This window comes from Vigna unguiculata, chromosome 7 (assembly GCF_037176805.1).
Source record: "Vigna unguiculata cultivar grain cowpea cultivar isolate G323 ecotype 2 chromosome 7, ASM3717680v1, whole genome shotgun sequence".
NCBI lineage: Eukaryota > Viridiplantae > Streptophyta > Magnoliopsida > Fabales > Fabaceae > Vigna > Vigna unguiculata.
Genome location: NC_140798.1, coordinates 11909966 through 11929173, shown reverse-complemented (window position 1 = coordinate 11929173; position 19208 = coordinate 11909966). Strand labels below are relative to the sequence as shown.

The following is a 19208-nucleotide window of genomic DNA, read 5'->3' as shown; positions in this document are numbered from 1 at the left end:
ACGCGGTTTCAATTCTTCCCTGATCACTCAGTGGAGCGTGTGCGTGAACATATATATATATATATATATATATATATATATATATATATATATATATATATATATATATATATAATATCATATATTTGGATATGCCTGTTTCCTTTTTCCATGATATATTCACTTTCTTATCAATAGTTCAGTCATGTATTATGTATTAGTACCCTGACCCACCAAAAAGAATAGATAAATTACAAAAATATATATATCGAAGAAAAATTCACATACAATACAAAACAAGCTTGTAAAGAAACATCTCAGTTGTAAAAGGTAGAGGTAGATATATTAAGATAAAAATTAATATGCAGAGTACTACATGCACTTGCATAGTCTTGCTTACTTTGAAGCACCACAGATTTGTTGTCTTGAGAGACACGAGCAGTTATTACAATTAACATATAAATATACGTTCATGTTGACCAGATTATAAACTGGAGATATGATGATCCTGATACATCTAAATACAGTGATAATTATTGCATCATATTAATCTACAAATACACGTATATATATAATAATAATATATATATGTATATATAGTATAAAATTGTTGTTACTTTTTGTATGATGAGGTAGCAATCTAGGAATTGGCAGAGGCACCTCCCTTGATTGAAAGAGGAGAACCACAGAGAGAGGTATTCTCAGTTCTGGAGTTAAGAAACACCACAATAACTGTAATGTCATCATGGATGTGCCTCCTCATGCCTTGCTCAATCTTTTGGAGGTCAGAAAGCCTCATTTCACACTTCTTAGCAGCTTCTCTGAGTGCAGCTTTCACAAGTCTTCTGGCAATACCCTGTTACATGAAACAAGTGCATGGAAATTAGCATAGTTAGAAACAGAAAGGAAGATTCTTGTATGGATATGAAGAAATAATGGAAGCTTACGTTTGGTGGGTTGTTGTTGACTATGTTCACAGCCTCTTGGTTGGTAAGATGCTCCCATAAACCATCAGAAGCAAATATGAGAAATTGATCATCTGGGTGGAGTGTGTGGGATGATGTTGATGGCTCACAACTAAGAATCGGCCTGAAGAATGTTTCTGCGAGTCTATACTTTGCTGGTAGAGGATCCCTGTTGAATTCTGCTTTCTTCAGATATGCGTCCCCAATGGATCGTGAAACCTGCCATAACCAGTTCTATATTAAATTGGTTCTGGTTCTCAGTAATTAACAAATAATACAAACTTCTGTTTGTTTGTTTTCTTTGCTGAAAAACATTTGAGCGTGCAACTTGAAATCTTTAGCAGTGACATAAGGAAATAGATTAGATCTACCAATTTTGTACCTGAATGAGGCCTTTGACACGCCAAACGTTTTGTCTCAATACGACGATTTGTGAATCAAAAGGGTGCTTTGAGCGAAGTTCATCTCTCACTGTTTCTTGGTTAACATTGTGTTCTGTAGATAATTGTATAGCTTCTGTTTCCCTTGTTGCTCTCTCTACTCTTCCTAACACCACCCGGGAGTCACCAGAATTTGCAATATATATCATTCCATTGCAAATTACCCCCACCAAGCAACAAGTTCCCGTAGATGCAATCTCAGGCTTACTCAGCCACTGTTTCTTCACAAGAGACAGAAAACTCTCCTCTGTTGCTGCATATGCCCTTTTGATAACATGTTCTGACATACCTTGATGTTCAGCTGCAAGCCCTGGATCACACAGAAAATGGATTCAGTGAAGTCACAAACTGAAAATAAAGGTTCCCATATTGCATGAGGCCAAGATATGCATAGAAAGTTGTAATTTTTGTTTAAGGGTGAGTAGGAATACATGATAAATTGATGGTAATAGAGAATCTGCATAAAACAAGATCTAGAGAAACAATATTATGGATGAATTTGAATCAGAATAAAGAATTAAAGCATACTTTTGAGATTGCAGAAGAGATTGTCAATGACAAACTGTGAGGCCTCGCTTCCACCATGGCCATCATAGACACCTATAAAAGTCCCTTGAGGGCCCAAGGGGTTGGAACTCAAAGGTCCAGATTCAAGTTCACCTCGATCCTCTAATGAACTATTGGCCTGAACTACAGCCATTGAGAATTCCCCATAAAGATGGCTTCCCAAATCCTTGTACCATAGAAGTCCATCAACTCTCCCACTCCCATCTCCTTCATCACCATCAACAATCGGTTTCCAACAGGATCTAACCATCATTTGGCTACCCCTTTTGTTTTGCAAAACCTTATGTTTCACATAAACACCCAAGTGATCCACCAATTGAACAAACACCAACTTCTTCTTTGATTTTGCTTGGAGCACACGACCTCAGTTTCTGAATTTATATACACGCGTCCTGCAGAAGCGGATAAAACTGGATAAGAACAAAATTGAGATAAAGGCAAAAAAGGTATGGGAAGAACTTGCTGAGAAATGTACCTTGGAAAGTGAAAAGAAATAGTTTTTCATGCAAGAAGAAAAAATACGGAGGCGTGTAGGTAGGTACTTTGTACCTTGAATCCTAGTTGAATGCGTTTGGAGTTGAGAAGTGTGGCATGATTGAGAAACAAATTTAGCTGTAAAAGCACATAAAGATTGAATGGCAGAGTTGGTTTGTGATCTCAGTGGGCAAGGAGAGAAGGATTTGGAGGTTTATGGCAGAAGATCGTAAGAGAAGTAGTGTCAGACGAGATCTAAGATGAGGAGGGGGGGAGAGATTTAATAAACAGCATAGTCTGACATTGCTGTTCTTGTCCTTTTATTTGTCCCTTGTAATTAATGTTTATGTGGCCTAGTGGGTTTCTAAACTTCTTTATTTCATGGCTGAGATTTTCAGTTCCATCATCTTTTTCAGCAATAATCCTAAGTTTATAGACAACTATGTTCGTATAACACTTCCACTTTCCAATCTTTTGGGTTAACGTTAACGTCATCCTTTTCCCCTGGTTTAATTTTCGTGATAATCAAACACTTTATTACATTTTCAGTTTATGACCGACAACGTTCTGTGACCCTCTTGCATTCTTCTAATTTCCTTTTAATCAAGATTTTTGGCACATTTAAGTTTTTTTAAATAATTAAGCAAGAGTTTTATAATGTTCCAATTTTCAGGAAAACTTAAGACCATTTCGTGTAAATAACTGCTTTAAAAATACTACGTACATTTTTTTGTCACTAATCACCACATCTTGTAGATATTTCATTACACAAACGTCAAAACAAACTAACATTCAAACTTTAAATTAAGTTATATCATGTAAATGTGCTATTTTACTTTTTATTCAATTTCTATGCTACTTTCCATTAATTTTAATGTTAAAATACGTAGAGAAAAAGTAATCATCACTTCAAATTTTATATATTTTCTATTTTCAAAATATTTTTTAAGATATTTTTAGTTTTTAATTTGTAATTTTAATTCGTACACCCTATGGGATTGTCGAAATCTGTAAGCCTAACGGAAACTTTTTAATGCGTAAAAGAAGTCTTTGACCCCTCAAAATCATCAATAATCCATAATCATAATTAACGAACATGATTATAACTAAAATGAGTACTCCATTTAATTTATTTGTATTGTTGTCTAGAATTTGTAAACATAACAATATCTAAAATTACACTTTCTTTTTTTTAACTTTTTTGGAGTAGTTAATTTGATATTTATACTTTCTTTTTTTTAACTTTTTTGGAGTAGTTAATTTGATATTGTATTTTATATTAATTTTCCACTTCAAATCTCGTTTATTTATATTCTCATCATACTCTTTTAAAATATTTTCATTTTTAACTTTAGTTTTCCTATTTCATCATATGGGATTAGTGAAAACATGTAGATCCACCAAATGCATAAAAGAAGACCTTGATCACTAACTCTATGTTGGCTGGCAATGAAGGAAAATTACAGAAAATGTTTATTTTTTTAAAATAATAAATTAATTAATTAAACATAAGTAGTTTGATTATAAATTTCCTATGCATTTATTTACGAGAGACGATAAATGGAAAATTTTGAAAAATATGATATTTTTTATTTGACTTTTTCTTCATACGCAAATGGAATATAACATATAGGAAAGAAAATCTGTTTTTTTTTTTTCTCAGAAGTTTGACCGTAATTTATAAATGATTTCGGTCGAAATTTTGTGATTGTTTGGTCTATGCATCTTTAAAATTATTGTTTTTATCCCTATTTCAGGATGGTGTTAAAAATAACGAATAACGTGTTACATGTTATTTAATTTTGTTATAAAATAAAAAAATAGTAACAGACACTTTTTACAAAAATTGAAAAAAATACATTTTTGATCTCTGAAGTTTGAACTTAATTTAAAAATGATTCCTAATCAAAACTTTGTAGCGGATAGAAATATGTGTTTGATCTCATTCTTGTACTCTTCGTCCTTCGAGTTCTTACATTCTTCTTCTTCCTCACACCTTTTTCTATATCAAATTACTATAACATTGATGATTTATTAAGTAACCTAAAAAACATATATTCATTGTTCTCTGTGCCATTAGTTTCATTTCATTTGGAAAGTCCTCATCTCTTTCTTTTGTTATCCTCTGTTATCACAATCTTTGATTATACAATATTTTTTTCTTTCTGTGTAGCTTTGTTGAAACAATGTTATATATATATATATATATATATATATATATATATATATATCACAAAATATAAACATCAATTCCATTTAATCAAATAGTTTTTAACGCACACATTTTATAATTTCTCCTTTTTTAATTTTTATTTGATTATTTTTAAAATTTTTCAAATTAAAATATTTTATGCTATCAATTTCAAGTGTTCAACCTATAAACCCTTGTAATGTTGTGTTCTTTCGGCTTTTATATGTTTCCTTTGCTGTAACTTTAATTTTTTATAAAAAAAAAAATACTAATATTCAAAACACTAAAGGATTAGAATGGGTATACCCATACACGATGAAAATGAGGATTAACAACGACATATTTTTAGAAAATATTTGGTATGCAAAAATAACTTACAAAATTTTAAGTGTCAAATATATAAAATATACTATAATTTAAAAAATATGTTTTTTCTATATTAATTTAAATGCATAAAAGAATTAAAAATCTGCATTATTGTGAATGAGATATAAATTTTATAATCATCGAATATAAATATAAATTTTTATATGAGATAGTTAATCATGCACCTACCATTCTCATGTCTACCAATAATCTATTCTTCAAGATTTTTTCATATAAGAAAACTTGAATTCAAGACCTAAATTCTTCAAACTTAGTTTCGCTCAAACTAACACTAACATAATATCCATAATTCAATCAAATAACATGAAACCCCCGTCGTTGCAACTAGAATACTCGCGATTTTAGTTCACTTGTTCGCTGCATAATGGTGGTCATCACGATTCCGAGTCACTTATGGCTAGAGCTGTTAAAATGGGTTGGAACCCGCGAGTTAACCCAGTTCATCATGGGTTCGGGCCGGGTTGGGTTGAAATTTTTTTACAAATTTTAATACAGGTTAATTTTTTACCCGACTCATTTAGAATTCGACTCATCCGGGTTGAACCCGTGGTGAGCTGTGTTGGCTCACCAACCCGTAGATAAAAGGGTCACACAAATGTTTTTTATTTATTTTTATTAAGTTGGGCTTTACATTTGGGTTAGGTTGTTTTTTTATCCAAACCATAAATATTTGTATTTTTTTTATTTTGATTTGTATTTGAATTGTATTAAAAGATTATTTAAAATTTAATTAGAATTACAATTTAGTTTTGACTGAAAAAAAAATAAAAAATAGTATTTTTTTAATTAAGTGAACTCGTTAGCTAACCCGTTTAACCCGCTAACCCGTGGTGGGCCGAGCGGGGTTCGAATTTTTTTGGCTCGCTAAAAAGTGAATTGGGTTGGGTTGACTCAGTAAATCATCAACCCGTGGTGGGTCGAGTCGGGTCGGACCGGGTTACCCATTTTTACAGCTCTACTTATAGCCAACAATTTTACCACGGAAAAAATTAGGGCCTTTAAACATGTGTTTCATATTGAATCATTTTCAAAAATAAAATAAAATTAAAAGCCATAAACACAAAACACAAACTAATGTTCAACAAACAAAATTTAATTAATAAAACACGTGTTGAAGATGTGTCAGCACATGTGTCAAGATATTTGCTAATGATGTGGGACATCGTTTGTCATGCAGGATTGTTTTTAACCCAGTCCAGAAATAGAAATAAAAAATAATGACTTTGACAGTGCAGTGACCAAACAGTAATCAAATTTCATCCAGAGACCACTTTTAAAATAAAATAAAATTTCATTGACGAAAAACATTATATTTATATATATATCTATAACAATATATAAAGGGGATTCCCCTTTCTGTGTCCACTTTCTTTAATTCCTATTTTACCCTTTTTAATAATATAATAAATTATTTATTATTTTTAAAATTGTTTCAAAAGTAACCGTTATTTTAAAGTTTGTTTTTCTCTGCAACCACATCATTTCTATTCCTTTCGTGAAGTTGTTTTGCGTTGCTTATTGTCTTTGTTTTCACACTCACTTTGTCGATGTTATTTATTTTCATTGGACTTCATTGGAGAAAACAATAACGGTATTTTCCATTGTTCCTTTTCATTTATGATTATTCGCTTTGGGTAATTGTCCAATTTCCTTTTTTCATTTATGTTATAGATGTTGGCGACATCTTCTTCGTTGGTGATGGAAATCAGGGTCTCCAAGTCTCCCTTGGGTAATTGACACTTCAAGATCACGAACGAACCGCAAAACTCAGTAAGTTTGACTATCACTTCTGCACAACGACGCATCAAAACGTTAAATTAAATTCATGAAACAAAGTAACGAACCTGAAAAGGAGATGAATGAACAAAGGAACAACAAAAACACTTACTTTCGGAACCTCCAAAACATGCCAGATTCAAAGCCAACTTAAGGATACTTCATATCTGGAACATTGTAATATATTTCATATCTGTTTTCAAATTAAATTAACGCAATGTATTCTAATTTATTTTAAAAAGTACCGTGGCCACTATAAGATAATTTTCTAAACAAAAGCTGTAGTTTATATATAGATTAAATTATTTTAACTTTGAAATCTGAAGGTTAATTAATTCTTAAATTATCAAGCACTGTGCAAAGGAACAGTGTAAAGTTTTTCGTTATGGAGATAGAAGATGAGCGAAAACTGTAAAATAACAGAAAATTGCAAAATGTATATAAAATGTAGGCTGAATTAAAAAGTTCAAAATACACACAGGCGCATAATTCAGCCTGTGTTTTAAAGTTCAATTTTGTGACAGAGAATACCGAAGACTATAGTATTCATCAGTTTTTAAGTTTGATTATTTATAGAAATCAATTAAACTTAATATTTTTAAAAATAGATGCTTGAACAATTTTAATACGGTTGGAAACAAAAAAACTTAAGGCACTAATGTTAGATTTATTTATATTTAGCCAGTATACATCTTAATGTTCTAATTAAAACATCTATAACAATATATAAAGGGGATTCCCCTTTCTGTGTCCACTTTCTTTAATTCCTATTTTACCCTTTTTAATAATATAATAAATTATTTATTATTTTTAAAATTGTTTCAAAAGTAACCGTTATTTTAAAGTTTGTTTTTCTCTGCAACCACATCATTTCTATTCCTTTCGTGAAGTTGTTTTGCGTTGCTTATTGTCTTTGTTTTCACACTCACTTTGTCGATGTTATTTATTTTCATTGGACTTCATTGGAGAAAACAATAACGGTATTTTCCATTGTTCCTTTTCATTTATGATTATTCGCTTTGGGTAATTGTCCAATTTCCTTTTTTCATTTATGTTATAGATGTTGGCGACATCTTCTTCGTTGGTGATGGAAATCAGGGTCTCCAAGTCTCCCTTGGGTAATTGACACTTCAAGATCACGAACGAACCGCAAAACTCAGTAAGTTTGACTATCACTTCTGCACAACGACGCATCAAAACGTTAAATTAAATTCATGAAACAAAGTAACGAACCTGAAAAGGAGATGAATGAACAAAGGAACAACAAAAACACTTACTTTCGGAACCTCCAAAACATGCCAGATTCAAAGCCAACTTAAGGATACTTCATATCTGGAACATTGTAATATATTTCATATCTGTTTTCAAATTAAATTAACGCAATGTATTCTAATTTATTTTAAAAAGTACCGTGGCCACTATAAGATAATTTTCTAAACAAAAGCTGTAGTTTATATATAGATTAAATTATTTTAACTTTGAAATCTGAAGGTTAATTAATTCTTAAATTATCAAGCACTGTGCAAAGGAACAGTGTAAAGTTTTTCGTTATGGAGATAGAAGATGAGCGAAAACTGTAAAATAACAGAAAATTGCAAAATGTATATAAAATGTAGGCTGAATTAAAAAGTTCAAAATACACACAGGCGCATAATTCAGCCTGTGTTTTAAAGTTCAATTTTGTGACAGAGAATACCGAAGACTATAGTATTCATCAGTTTTTAAGTTTGATTATTTATAGAAATCAATTAAACTTAATATTTTTAAAAATAGATGCTTGAACAATTTTAATACGGTTGGAAACAAAAAAACTTAAGGCACTAATGTTAGATTTATTTATATTTAGCCAGTATACATCTTAATGTTCTAATTAAAACATATTTTATAAACTTTTTAATTCAGCCTACATTTTATATCCATTAGTTCAGCCTACATTTTAATTCAGCCTACATTTTATAACAATTGCAAAATCTTTAAATCTATTCAATGCATAATAATGTTTAGGCATGTGAATTTAAATAGTTATGATGAGATGCAAATCGATGTTCGTGGTTCTTTATTGTGGATTTTCCATTATTAAATATTTGTTCCTTCGGTTAAAATTCTCACCTTTATGTATATTTAAACCATATCCAACAAACTATTTACTCTATCAAGAAGATGCTACTATAAGTAACAGTAGAGTTTTTTCAACCATTGGACTGATTCGACTTATCTGAATTTGATTCATAAAAAAAAAAAAGAAGATGAAATTTAGATTTAACCTGATTCATTTATAATTTAGATGTGACCAAATCCAGTTAAAAGTATAATCCATTAATAATGATTTTTTTAATATTTTTATTATAATTATTTGCCGTTTGTAATTATATTAATTGATAATTTAATATTTAAGAATTATTATGATATTAATAATATTTATTTAAATATTTAATTTATCTGTTGGTCCATATATATAAACTAACGGTTTAATTTTTAACAATTATTTTTACAATAATATTTTATAAAATAAATATTTTTTATTATATTATTATAAATAAGTGAGTTATATTATAATATAATAAATATATAAAATAAATATTATAATAAGATTAGTGTTAAAGTAATAAATTATAACAGTATAATCATGTATTAATATGAAATTTAAGATGTAATTTTCTTCTTATTATTGTACAAATCTCTATGTCCCTAGCCTTATGTCCAAACAAAACATAAAATATACTAATACTAAGCAATTTTTTTTAGAAATTAGCAACTTTTTTACATTCTGTGTTATTTTAAAACTGACAAATTACTTTTTTTAATTATGAATTTTTTTTTTCTTCAGTAACTTGCTAACTAGCCTGTCATCATTTGCATTGCTGCTCTTCATTGTTACATCAAATCAAATTTTGTAGTCTTTCTACTCACACATTTAGGTATTTCTTCCTATATCATTATCTTCTTTTAGTTTTATTTGTTGTACATATTATGCACTACTTTCATTGTCCTTCTTTTCATTCATTACTTTCTTCCAAGTAATACATTTTTAAATTTATATTAATTTTGGATTTATTATTTATTATTTATTGTTTAAATAGACAACATACCTAAATGGAAAATATTCCTTCTAACAAATCAACATCAGAACAACAAAGACAAAGATGGAGAATAAATGCTGCAAATAGAAGACGTAGAATGACCCCCCAACAAAGACTTATTGAACAGTCTAAAAGAAGGAAAAATAATCCTGAAAACACAACCAACATTGTCCAAATGCCAAACAGAGCTCCCCGATTGAGAATGACATCTATTCGACAAATGGCTCGGTCCGTAACTAATGCAGGTAACATCACATTTTTCCTCATCACTATTGTATGTAAACTATATATTCGATTTAAATAAAATTTAACTTAGCTTCTAAATATTAGGTTATGGTTTGGTCCCACAAAGGTTTGCAGGACGTAATGATAATGACGAAGAACCAAGTAATACACATATTACTGAAACCCTACATGGTCAGTCAATTTTATTCATCAATATTTAATCCATGTTATTTACTTACCATTTTATGAAATATTTACATATTTATATTTATTATGCTTCATGCTTTCACATAACAGGTTCTCCTCATGCACCGCAAAGGTTTGAAGAATATAATGTATATGAAGCATTGTCAAGTACTTCACCTGTCAGTAACATAGATTGTGGTTAGTACACTATATTTGTATTATGTACAACAGTAAAAAACATATATAAACAATAATGTATTCTAACAATCTTAAAAATACTTCATAGATAATTACATTTACTTACGCTTAAATGTAAAATTATATCTAACCCTATACAAAAAAGTATAATACAACTTCTTTGTTTAGGTTTAAACCCACCTCATCACTACTGTATGTCATTAGCCGAGAAAATCCTTCCGAATATGCTTACATTCTTTTTAGTTCTTTCCTGTAAAGTATATATTTGCTTCAAATACAATTTATCTTATTTTTTAAATATTAGGTTATGGTTTTGCCCCACAAAGGTTTCCAGGACGTAATCATAGTGAAGCAGGACCAAGTAATACGCACATTACTGACAGGTTTCCAAGACGTAATGATAATGAAGCAGGACCAAGTAATACGCACATTACTGACAGGTTTCCAGGTCGTAATGATAATGAAGCAGGGCCAAGTAATACACACATTACTGGCACTGAACATGGTTAGTCAACTTTATTCATCAATAGTTAATTTATGTTGTTTACATACCATTTCAAAAAATATTTTCATTCTATTTATTTACTATTATAGGATTTGTAATTATGATTTTGATATAATTTATTACGATGTTGAAAAATAAAACACCTTTAAGTATCGTTAATTTTCGCAATTACTTCCTTTTTTTTCTCTATGTATCAAGATATGATTATACTTTATTACCAACTATCATGGTTTTTAATTTTCTCTTTATTTATTACAGTGATATTGGTTTTTTATTATGCACTTTTTTTCATTGATTTAATACCACACAGGTTATGGTTTTCCTACACAAAGATTGGAAGGATGTAATCATAATGAAGCAGGACAAAGTAATACACACGTCAATGCCCTTCAACATGGTTAGTAAATTATTTCCATCAATAGTTAATACTAATTTTGGTACCATTGAACCTTATTTGTATCTTTTTCCTACCATAATTAATACATGTTGTGCTTTAAGAATGCACTTTTCATACTTTTGGAATTTATAATACTACATTATTTACTATTCCTCCAATTTATCACAATAATGTAGATATGCTACATGGATTCCCCCGAACACATAATAGTGCTAGAAATTTTTTAAATACGGTTCCGATGCTCAAATTTCAATTGTCTACACCAACTACATGTCCACATTGTCATGCACGATTATTTTATCATGAATCGCGCGATATGTGTTGCTCTGGTGGGAAAGTCTTACTTCCACGTGTTCCTCCTCCACATGAGCTTCTTCAAATATTTTCAGATCAAACATCTGAAAGTAGACATTTTAGACAACATATAAGAAGTTACAATCATGTCTTCTCATTCACTTCTCTTGGTGTTCATATGGATGAAACTATAGTAGCAAATGGTCGTGGTATATATAGTTTTCGTGCTCAAGGTGCAATCTATCATAGGATAGGAGGATTTTATCCAAATGATGGGTCCAGACCCCGGTTTTTGCAGTTGTACATTTATGACACTGAACATGAATTACAAAATAGGATGTTGGAAAACCCTCAACTTCATCAAACTATTGTTCATAAATTGCAACAAATATTACACCGGTGCAATCCTTTTGTGCATGTATTTCGACAACTTGCTCAAGAACCAAATATTCAGATATGTTCTTTACTCATTAAAGAGCGTCCTGCGAATCAACCACAGTATAATCTTCCAACTGCATCTCAAGTAGCAGCTATTATTGTTACTGCAGACACAGAATCAATGGCACGTGGCCGAGATATTAAAGTTGTAGGTCATGATGGAAATTTAATAAACATACAAGAAACCGTAGGATATTATGATCCTTTACAATATCCTTTATTATTTCCATTTGGAACATATGGCTGGGACACCAACACAAAAAATCATAATGGCCAAAGTATCTCTTGTCGAGAATATTATAGTTTCATGCTTCAGGTAACTTCTATCATAATTATCCCAGTTTCATTAAATTATGTAATATTAAGAAGGCTAACATATTTTAGAAACACGTGATTATTTAATGTAGATTCGTCCAAATGATCAGTCTGTAATATTACAAGCGGGACGACTTTTACAACAATATGTTGTAGATAACTACGTTAAGATTGAGACCGGAAGGTTACGATGGATTCGTAATCATCAAAACAACATTCGTGCTGAAGTGTACCAAGGTTTGCAGGATGCTTTGCATGAAGGACAAACTCACGCAGGTAAATATATTTAAAACAACATTTATTACATCTAATTATATTATCATTCACTCTTTCATTTCTTTGAAGATACTGTTGGAAAGAGGACAATATTACCATCGTCATTTATTGGTAGTCGTCGAGACTTGACACAACGATATCAAGATGGTATGGCAATTGTTGCTCACAATGGAAAACCTGATATTTTTCTTACAATGACATGCAATCCATCTTGGAGTGAAATTTCTTCTGAACTACAAAATCAACAAACTCCACAAGATCGCCCTGACTTGCTCACAAGAATCTTTCGAGCAAAATTTGAGCAATTGAAGGAAGATGTTGTTAATAAAGGAGTCCTCGGAAAAGTTAATAGTTATATGTATGTTACTGAATTTCAAAAACGTGGGTTGCCGCATGTACATATGCTATTGATCTTAGATAATAATGATAAGTTACGTGATCCACAAGATTATGATAGCATTGTGAGGGCAGAAATACCAAATAAGGCAGAAGAACCACAATTGCATGAAGCTGTGTTGAAACACATGATACATGGTCCTTGCGGAACTCTCAATCCTAGATCACCATGTATGAAGCGCAATCAATGCCAAAAGAGATTTCCCAAGGATTTCTTGGAAGAAACACGACAAGGTAATGATTCATATCCACAATATAGAAGACGTTTTGATGAACCAATTTCCATAAATAGAAATGTGACTGTTGACAATAGATGGGTGGTTCCTTATAATCCTTGGTTACTCTTAAAATACGACTGTCATATAAATGTTGAGGTCTGCAGCAGCATCAAAAGTATTAAATATTTGTATAAGTATGTTTACAAAGGACCGGATCGAGTAGCAATGGAGATTCATAGAGGACCAATTATAGATGAAGTCCAGCAATATCTCAATGCTAGATGGATTTGTGCTCCCGAGGCTTTATGGAAAATCTTCAGATTTACAATCTATCGAATGAATCCAGCTGTTGAAAGATTGCAAATTCATTTACCAAATCGACAACAAGTGCGATTTTATAAGCACCAAAACATCAATGACGTGTTGAATGATGATAACAACTCCAAAACCATGCTCACACAATTTTTTGCACTCAATCAAAGAGATCCCCAATCTAGAACATTTTTGTATCGGGAAATTCCAGAGCATTATTGTTGGAATAATAGACATAAGGAATGGTATCCAAGAAGGTCAAACAAGAAAGTTATCGGCCGAATGTATACTGTATCTCCTTCTGAAGGAGATAAGTTCTTCTTGCGGGTTTTGCTTTCTCACATAAGAGGACCAACCAGTTGGGAATATCTATTATCACCAAATGAAACATATTGTCACACATTCAAAAAGGCGGCTGAGAAATGGGGCTTTTTAGAAAGTGACAATAGTATTCATGAATGCTTAGTTGAAGCATCAACTTTACAAATGCCATATGCTTTACGAAGACTATTTGTGACCATATTACTTTTTTGTGAACCAACTGATGTTAGAAGCCTTTGGAATCACTTCCACACCTATATGCTAGAAGATTATACTTCAACCAACACTTCTGTCAATGAGAACTTGATTCCTATGTTATTGAGGGATTTAAATGACCTTTTAATTCAGCATGGTAAAACAATCAAGGATTTTGATTTGCCACCTTTATCTTATGATGCATTGGCAACTACTTCAGTACCAAGAATTATACAAGAAGAATTATCAATACAGATACCTACTGAAGATGTTGACAATGTACACAGATTGAATCATGACCAACTCATTGCCTTCAATACCATTTTAGATGTAATCAACCGTAATCAAAGTCAAGTCTTTTTTGTGGATGGACCAGGCGGAACCGGTAAAACATTTCTTTATCGTACTTTAATTGCACATTGTAGGAGCAACGGTCAAATTATTTTAGCTACAGCCTCCTCTGGTATAGCAGCAACATTATTACCGGGTGGTAGAACTGCACATTCTCGATTTAAAATACCTATCAATGTCGAGGCCGGTTCGTTTTGTTCTATAAGTAAACAATCAGATCTTGCAAAACTAATAAAAATAGCAAAGGCAATTATTTGGGATGAAGCACCCATGATTAACAAATATGTTTTGGAGGCACTAGATCGAACATTAAAGGACATTCTAGATTCTGATGCTCCATTTGGGGGGAAAGTGATCATATTAGGAGGTGATTTTCGTCAGGTACTGCCAGTTGTTCAAAAAGGTACAAAAGCACACATGATTTCTGCCTGTATTATTAACTCTCATTTATGGAGTAACACAAAGATATTACATTTACAACAAAACATGAGATCATTACAAGATCACAATTTTGCTGAATATCTCATGCGCATTGGAGATGGTATTGAACCAACACAAGTTGATGACATGGTTAAAATACCCCAACAACTAGCAATATCATGGGAAGGAGAAACCTCAATACAACACCTCATATACCAAACTTTTCCTCAGTTACAATTTCATACATGGGATGCATCTTATATGGCTGAACGAGCCATACTAACTCCAAAAAATGAAGATGTAGAAAAACTTAATGACATAATTATCGATCTATTTCCAGGAGAAGATCGTAATTTGTTGTCATTTGATGAGGTTGAAGGAGACACATATCATTTATACCAACATGAGTACTTACACACTATTTGTCCAGGAGGTTTGCCACCACATAACTTAAAGGTTAAAAAAGGATCACCGTTAATGTTGTTGCGAAACATAGACCCTAAATCTGGGTTATGTAATGGGACAAGATTATTATGTCGTGGGTTCTATATGAACATGCTGGATGTTGAAATATTGACAGGTCACCATGCAGGAAAAAGAGCTTTCTTACCAAGAATTAAACATAAAACAACAGAGAGTGCAGGTCTTCCTTTTGTGCTTATTAGGAAACAATTCCCTGTGAGATTGAGTTTTGCAATTACCATAAATAAATCACAAGGACAAACTATACCTACCGTTGGAATTTACCTTCCACGACATGTTTTTAGCCATGGTCAATTATATGTTGCTTTATCAAGAGGTGTTTCTCAAACTTCCACAAAAATCCTTATTAAAGAAGGACACCTTGAAGGACAAGAAGGCATTTTTACCAAGAATGTTGTTTATAAGGAAATTTTGTTATCTCAAAACTAGGTATTGTTCGTTTTTTACTTCATTTATGTCATTAAAATGACTATATTTTCATATTCTACCCAATTATACTTATATTTACAACTACGAAAATAAAATTCATCATATTTATTTTATACCTGGCAGGTACGATAATAACTAAGGACAACTTACACCTCAATGAAGAATTACATGTAAGTCATTTCCACACATTTATACCACAAGAGGTGATATGCGATAAGTGTAGTTTTAAAAGTTTAGTTCCCAATCTTGCAATAGTTGACATTTTCTTTGTAGAATGCAAAATTTATGAACCAATGGAACACTTGGAAGGATGAATATTCACTTTCATTGGTTAAGCCAATAGACAACAAGGTAATCAAATTAATTCATTTCAATTATAATATGTCATGTTTACATATATCAATACAACTCTATTGTGCATCGTGTTTACATATATTGTTCTTCAATTGTAGATTCATCATTTGAAAATTTATTCTATTGGTTGGGGATCCACTGTGATAACTGATAAAACACAACTTTCAAATCTAATCAAACGAGAATTACTTTCTCAAAAGACATGCAGGTATTATGCACATTTAAAATTATTTACTTTCTTCCATTATACTTTCTTCCATTATTCTTCTATAATACCACAAAAAATCTTTATTCTTTTTTATTTAACTTCTTTCCATTACCAGGAAACAACAAAAATCATTACCAATCCATACTCGCTACAACAACAATCTTTGTGTTTATCAAAATATATGCATCAATGAGGTTATTACTATTTCTTCAATATTTGTATACCATTACATATACATTTAATGACTCATAAGTAAATAACATTATTCAATGATATTTTTTAGTTCTTTAAAACTCAACAACTTATGGACCATGTCTTCTACAAAGAATTAAGAAGACTGCTCCAAAGGTAAATAAAGTTTTTTTTATTATCTATACATAATTCAATTGCTACATAATATTTCTGTTATTTGCATATATATTAGCAATAATATTTACTTTTTTTACAATGCAGGGAAGCTGAAACACATCCTAGACATCAATCTTTATTTGGCCTCCCAATTAAAGAAATGTTTAAGGATGTCGATATATGATACTTTCATTTACTATTTTTTTCTGCATCATGTATGTATGAAATATATATTTCATTCTTTTAATGAATGTATATTTATAAACACCTACTAAAATAGTTTGTATATTTATAAACACCTACCATTGACTCCATCACATAACTCATTAACTCCAAATCTTGATCAAATGTATTAAATATTAGTTGATATATAATTTTATGAATTAGTAATTTACTGTTTTCTTTTTCAACCAATCTACTTATACCCATCATAAATTGTAATCGATTATTCTTAATATTATACGTATAAATACGTAAAAAAAAGCGAACACACAGGCGCGACAGCGCCTGTGTTTTCGCTAGTATATATATATATATATATATATATATATATATAAAAGTTGTTTCTTTACTCTAATATATCCTGTTTGTATTTAATTGTTTATCAACTTTGATGATTGTGCACTATGAGAACAAATGATATCATAAGAAAGAAAATATTGATAAAGATAAAATGATAAGATCAAAATTAATATAAATATTTACGTATTGTTTCCACTCTTTTCCTTTTAAAAGTTTTGTGAAAATTATATAATTCTATATATAAAGAGGAAAATTGGTTAAAATACTTTTAAAGGATAATATAAATATTATGTAATATTGGTTTAACTTATCTTTAAATGTATTACAACATTTATTTTTATTTCGTCTTAAAAATAAAAAGATACAAAAAAACCCACATTCTTGTAATAAAATTGTAGAAGTTTGGTGATTGATAATTTGTTCACTATTTCTAAGTCTAAGAAATCATATATTGAATACTAATAATAAAATTAGTTTAATTAAAAAAAGAGACACACTTAAATTGTTAGAAAGAAAAAAAACATTTTAGAATACGTATTTTCAAAAGTGTACTTTTACAATTTATTTAAACATTAATTGTATATTTTAAAACTTCGGTTCAATTCTTAATATTTTTCTTTATAAAATATTTCAAATATTTATTTTCCTGGTTGAAATTGAAGTTTATTTTAAATAACTTCATGTTAAACGTCATTTATTATTAATAGAAATTTCATTAGAAAAAACAAAAAAGTGTTTACATTAATTATGTAAGACCCATTTTTTTTTTGTCTTAACACGTTTGGGTCTGGCTTTATTAGAGGGTCCATAGTTAGCCTCCTTTCCCCAAAAACCTCAGCTGCCCATTCACTTTTCCTTTTGCCTCCCATTCCAAAGACAACTCCCTTGCACTCTCTCTTTTTTTTTTCCTCTCCAACAGAGACTCTGCAAAGGTTTGAGCAAGTTTCTCCCCCGAGCTAGTAGAACGTCCTTCCTCCATGTAAGTTAAGCTCAACCTTTCCTTTTCTCCTATTCTCGCTTAGTTGTCTTGGTTTTGTCTTGGGTTTGCCCTCATAGACTTATTTTCTCCCTTATGTTCGTACTTTACAACTCTTTAATTTGTCTTTGGAGTTGTGGTGCTCTTCTTTGGGTGTCTGTGTTGATTGGCTACCATCTGTCCAAGTAAGGAAAGTTAGAAATCAAAGACTTTTAAAATAATTGTGTTTTAAAATGTATTGGATAAGCGTTTGTGTGTTGTGGAGTTGATTTCATGTTTGTTTCGTACTATTTTCTGGCCTTGCATGTGTGAGTGCAGATGGCGATCTGTTGTGCTCACCTAAACGAGTGGTTTTTTGCCCAAACTAGGAGCTCTCGCCTAAGCGAGGAGCTCTCGCTTAAGCGAGAATAGCAAAAGCTCATCCCTGCACTCTGTTGCGAGTTGTTGCCTGAGTGAAGGACTTCCGCCTAAGCGAGAGTAATCTCGCCTAAGTGAGATGGTTTAGCTTAAGTGACAACTCGTGGATGCTCTAGTGCTATCTGTTGGAAATCTCGCCGAGGCGAGATCCTTTAACTTTAGTGAGATTGACAACAGATTGGTTTTGAATTATTTGGTTGCTTCCATGATTGATTGATTTACTCCTTAAAGCTTAAAGTATTATACCATGTATGTTTTATGTGATGTAATGAGATTGAAATTGATGTGTTGGTATGAAATGAGATATGACTTGGTTGGTTGGCTGTGCATTGGCATGAGATTATAATGCTTGAGATGACATGTGGAATGTTGTTGGTAAAAGAGTTTCATGGGAAACTCTTGGTGATGGTGTGGTTAGTGTATGCCTTGATATAGGAGATGTCTAGATAAAGAAAGGTATCTTGAACTCTGATAATCGTTTATACTCATATAGAGTAGAATGAATTATGTGGTGAAAGTAGCAGGAGATCCTAGTCTTGGGAGGGGTGTTTGAGCCTGAGACAGA

The 19208-nt window shown here is 31.1% G+C and overlaps 2 protein-coding genes across 3 annotated transcripts; one reads left to right on the top strand and one right to left on the bottom strand.

Annotated features, from left to right (window-relative positions):
• Positions 1–300: 300 nt before the first annotated feature.
• Positions 301–2809, bottom strand: LOC114189937 (putative protein phosphatase 2C 38). 2 transcript variants are annotated; one of them, XM_028078665.2, is made up of 5 exons: positions 2427–2809; positions 1913–2343; positions 1327–1694; positions 927–1163; positions 301–835 (listed from the first exon to the last, which is right to left on the bottom strand). In XM_028078665.2, exons 2-5 carry the CDS (start codon positions 2202–2204, stop codon positions 620–622), a joined length of 1113 nt encoding a protein of 370 aa, XP_027934466.1. In that variant the 5' UTR covers positions 2205–2343; positions 2427–2809; the 3' UTR covers positions 301–619. The 2 variants fall into 2 exon arrangements, with proteins under 2 accessions (XP_027934466.1, XP_027934465.1); XM_028078664.2 differs by having other exon boundaries at positions 2501–2809.
• An 8877-nt stretch (positions 2810–11686) lies between these two features.
• Positions 11687–16912, top strand: LOC146884624 (uncharacterized). Its single transcript, XM_085675945.1, has 9 exons — positions 11687–12418; positions 12510–12693; positions 12763–15362; positions 15487–15549; positions 16092–16169; positions 16271–16380; positions 16496–16574; positions 16664–16728; positions 16834–16912. The coding sequence occupies exons 1-9, from the start codon at positions 11687–11689 to the stop codon at positions 16910–16912; spliced, it is 3990 nt and encodes a 1329-aa protein (XP_085532071.1).
• Positions 16913–19208: the final 2296 nt, after the last annotated feature.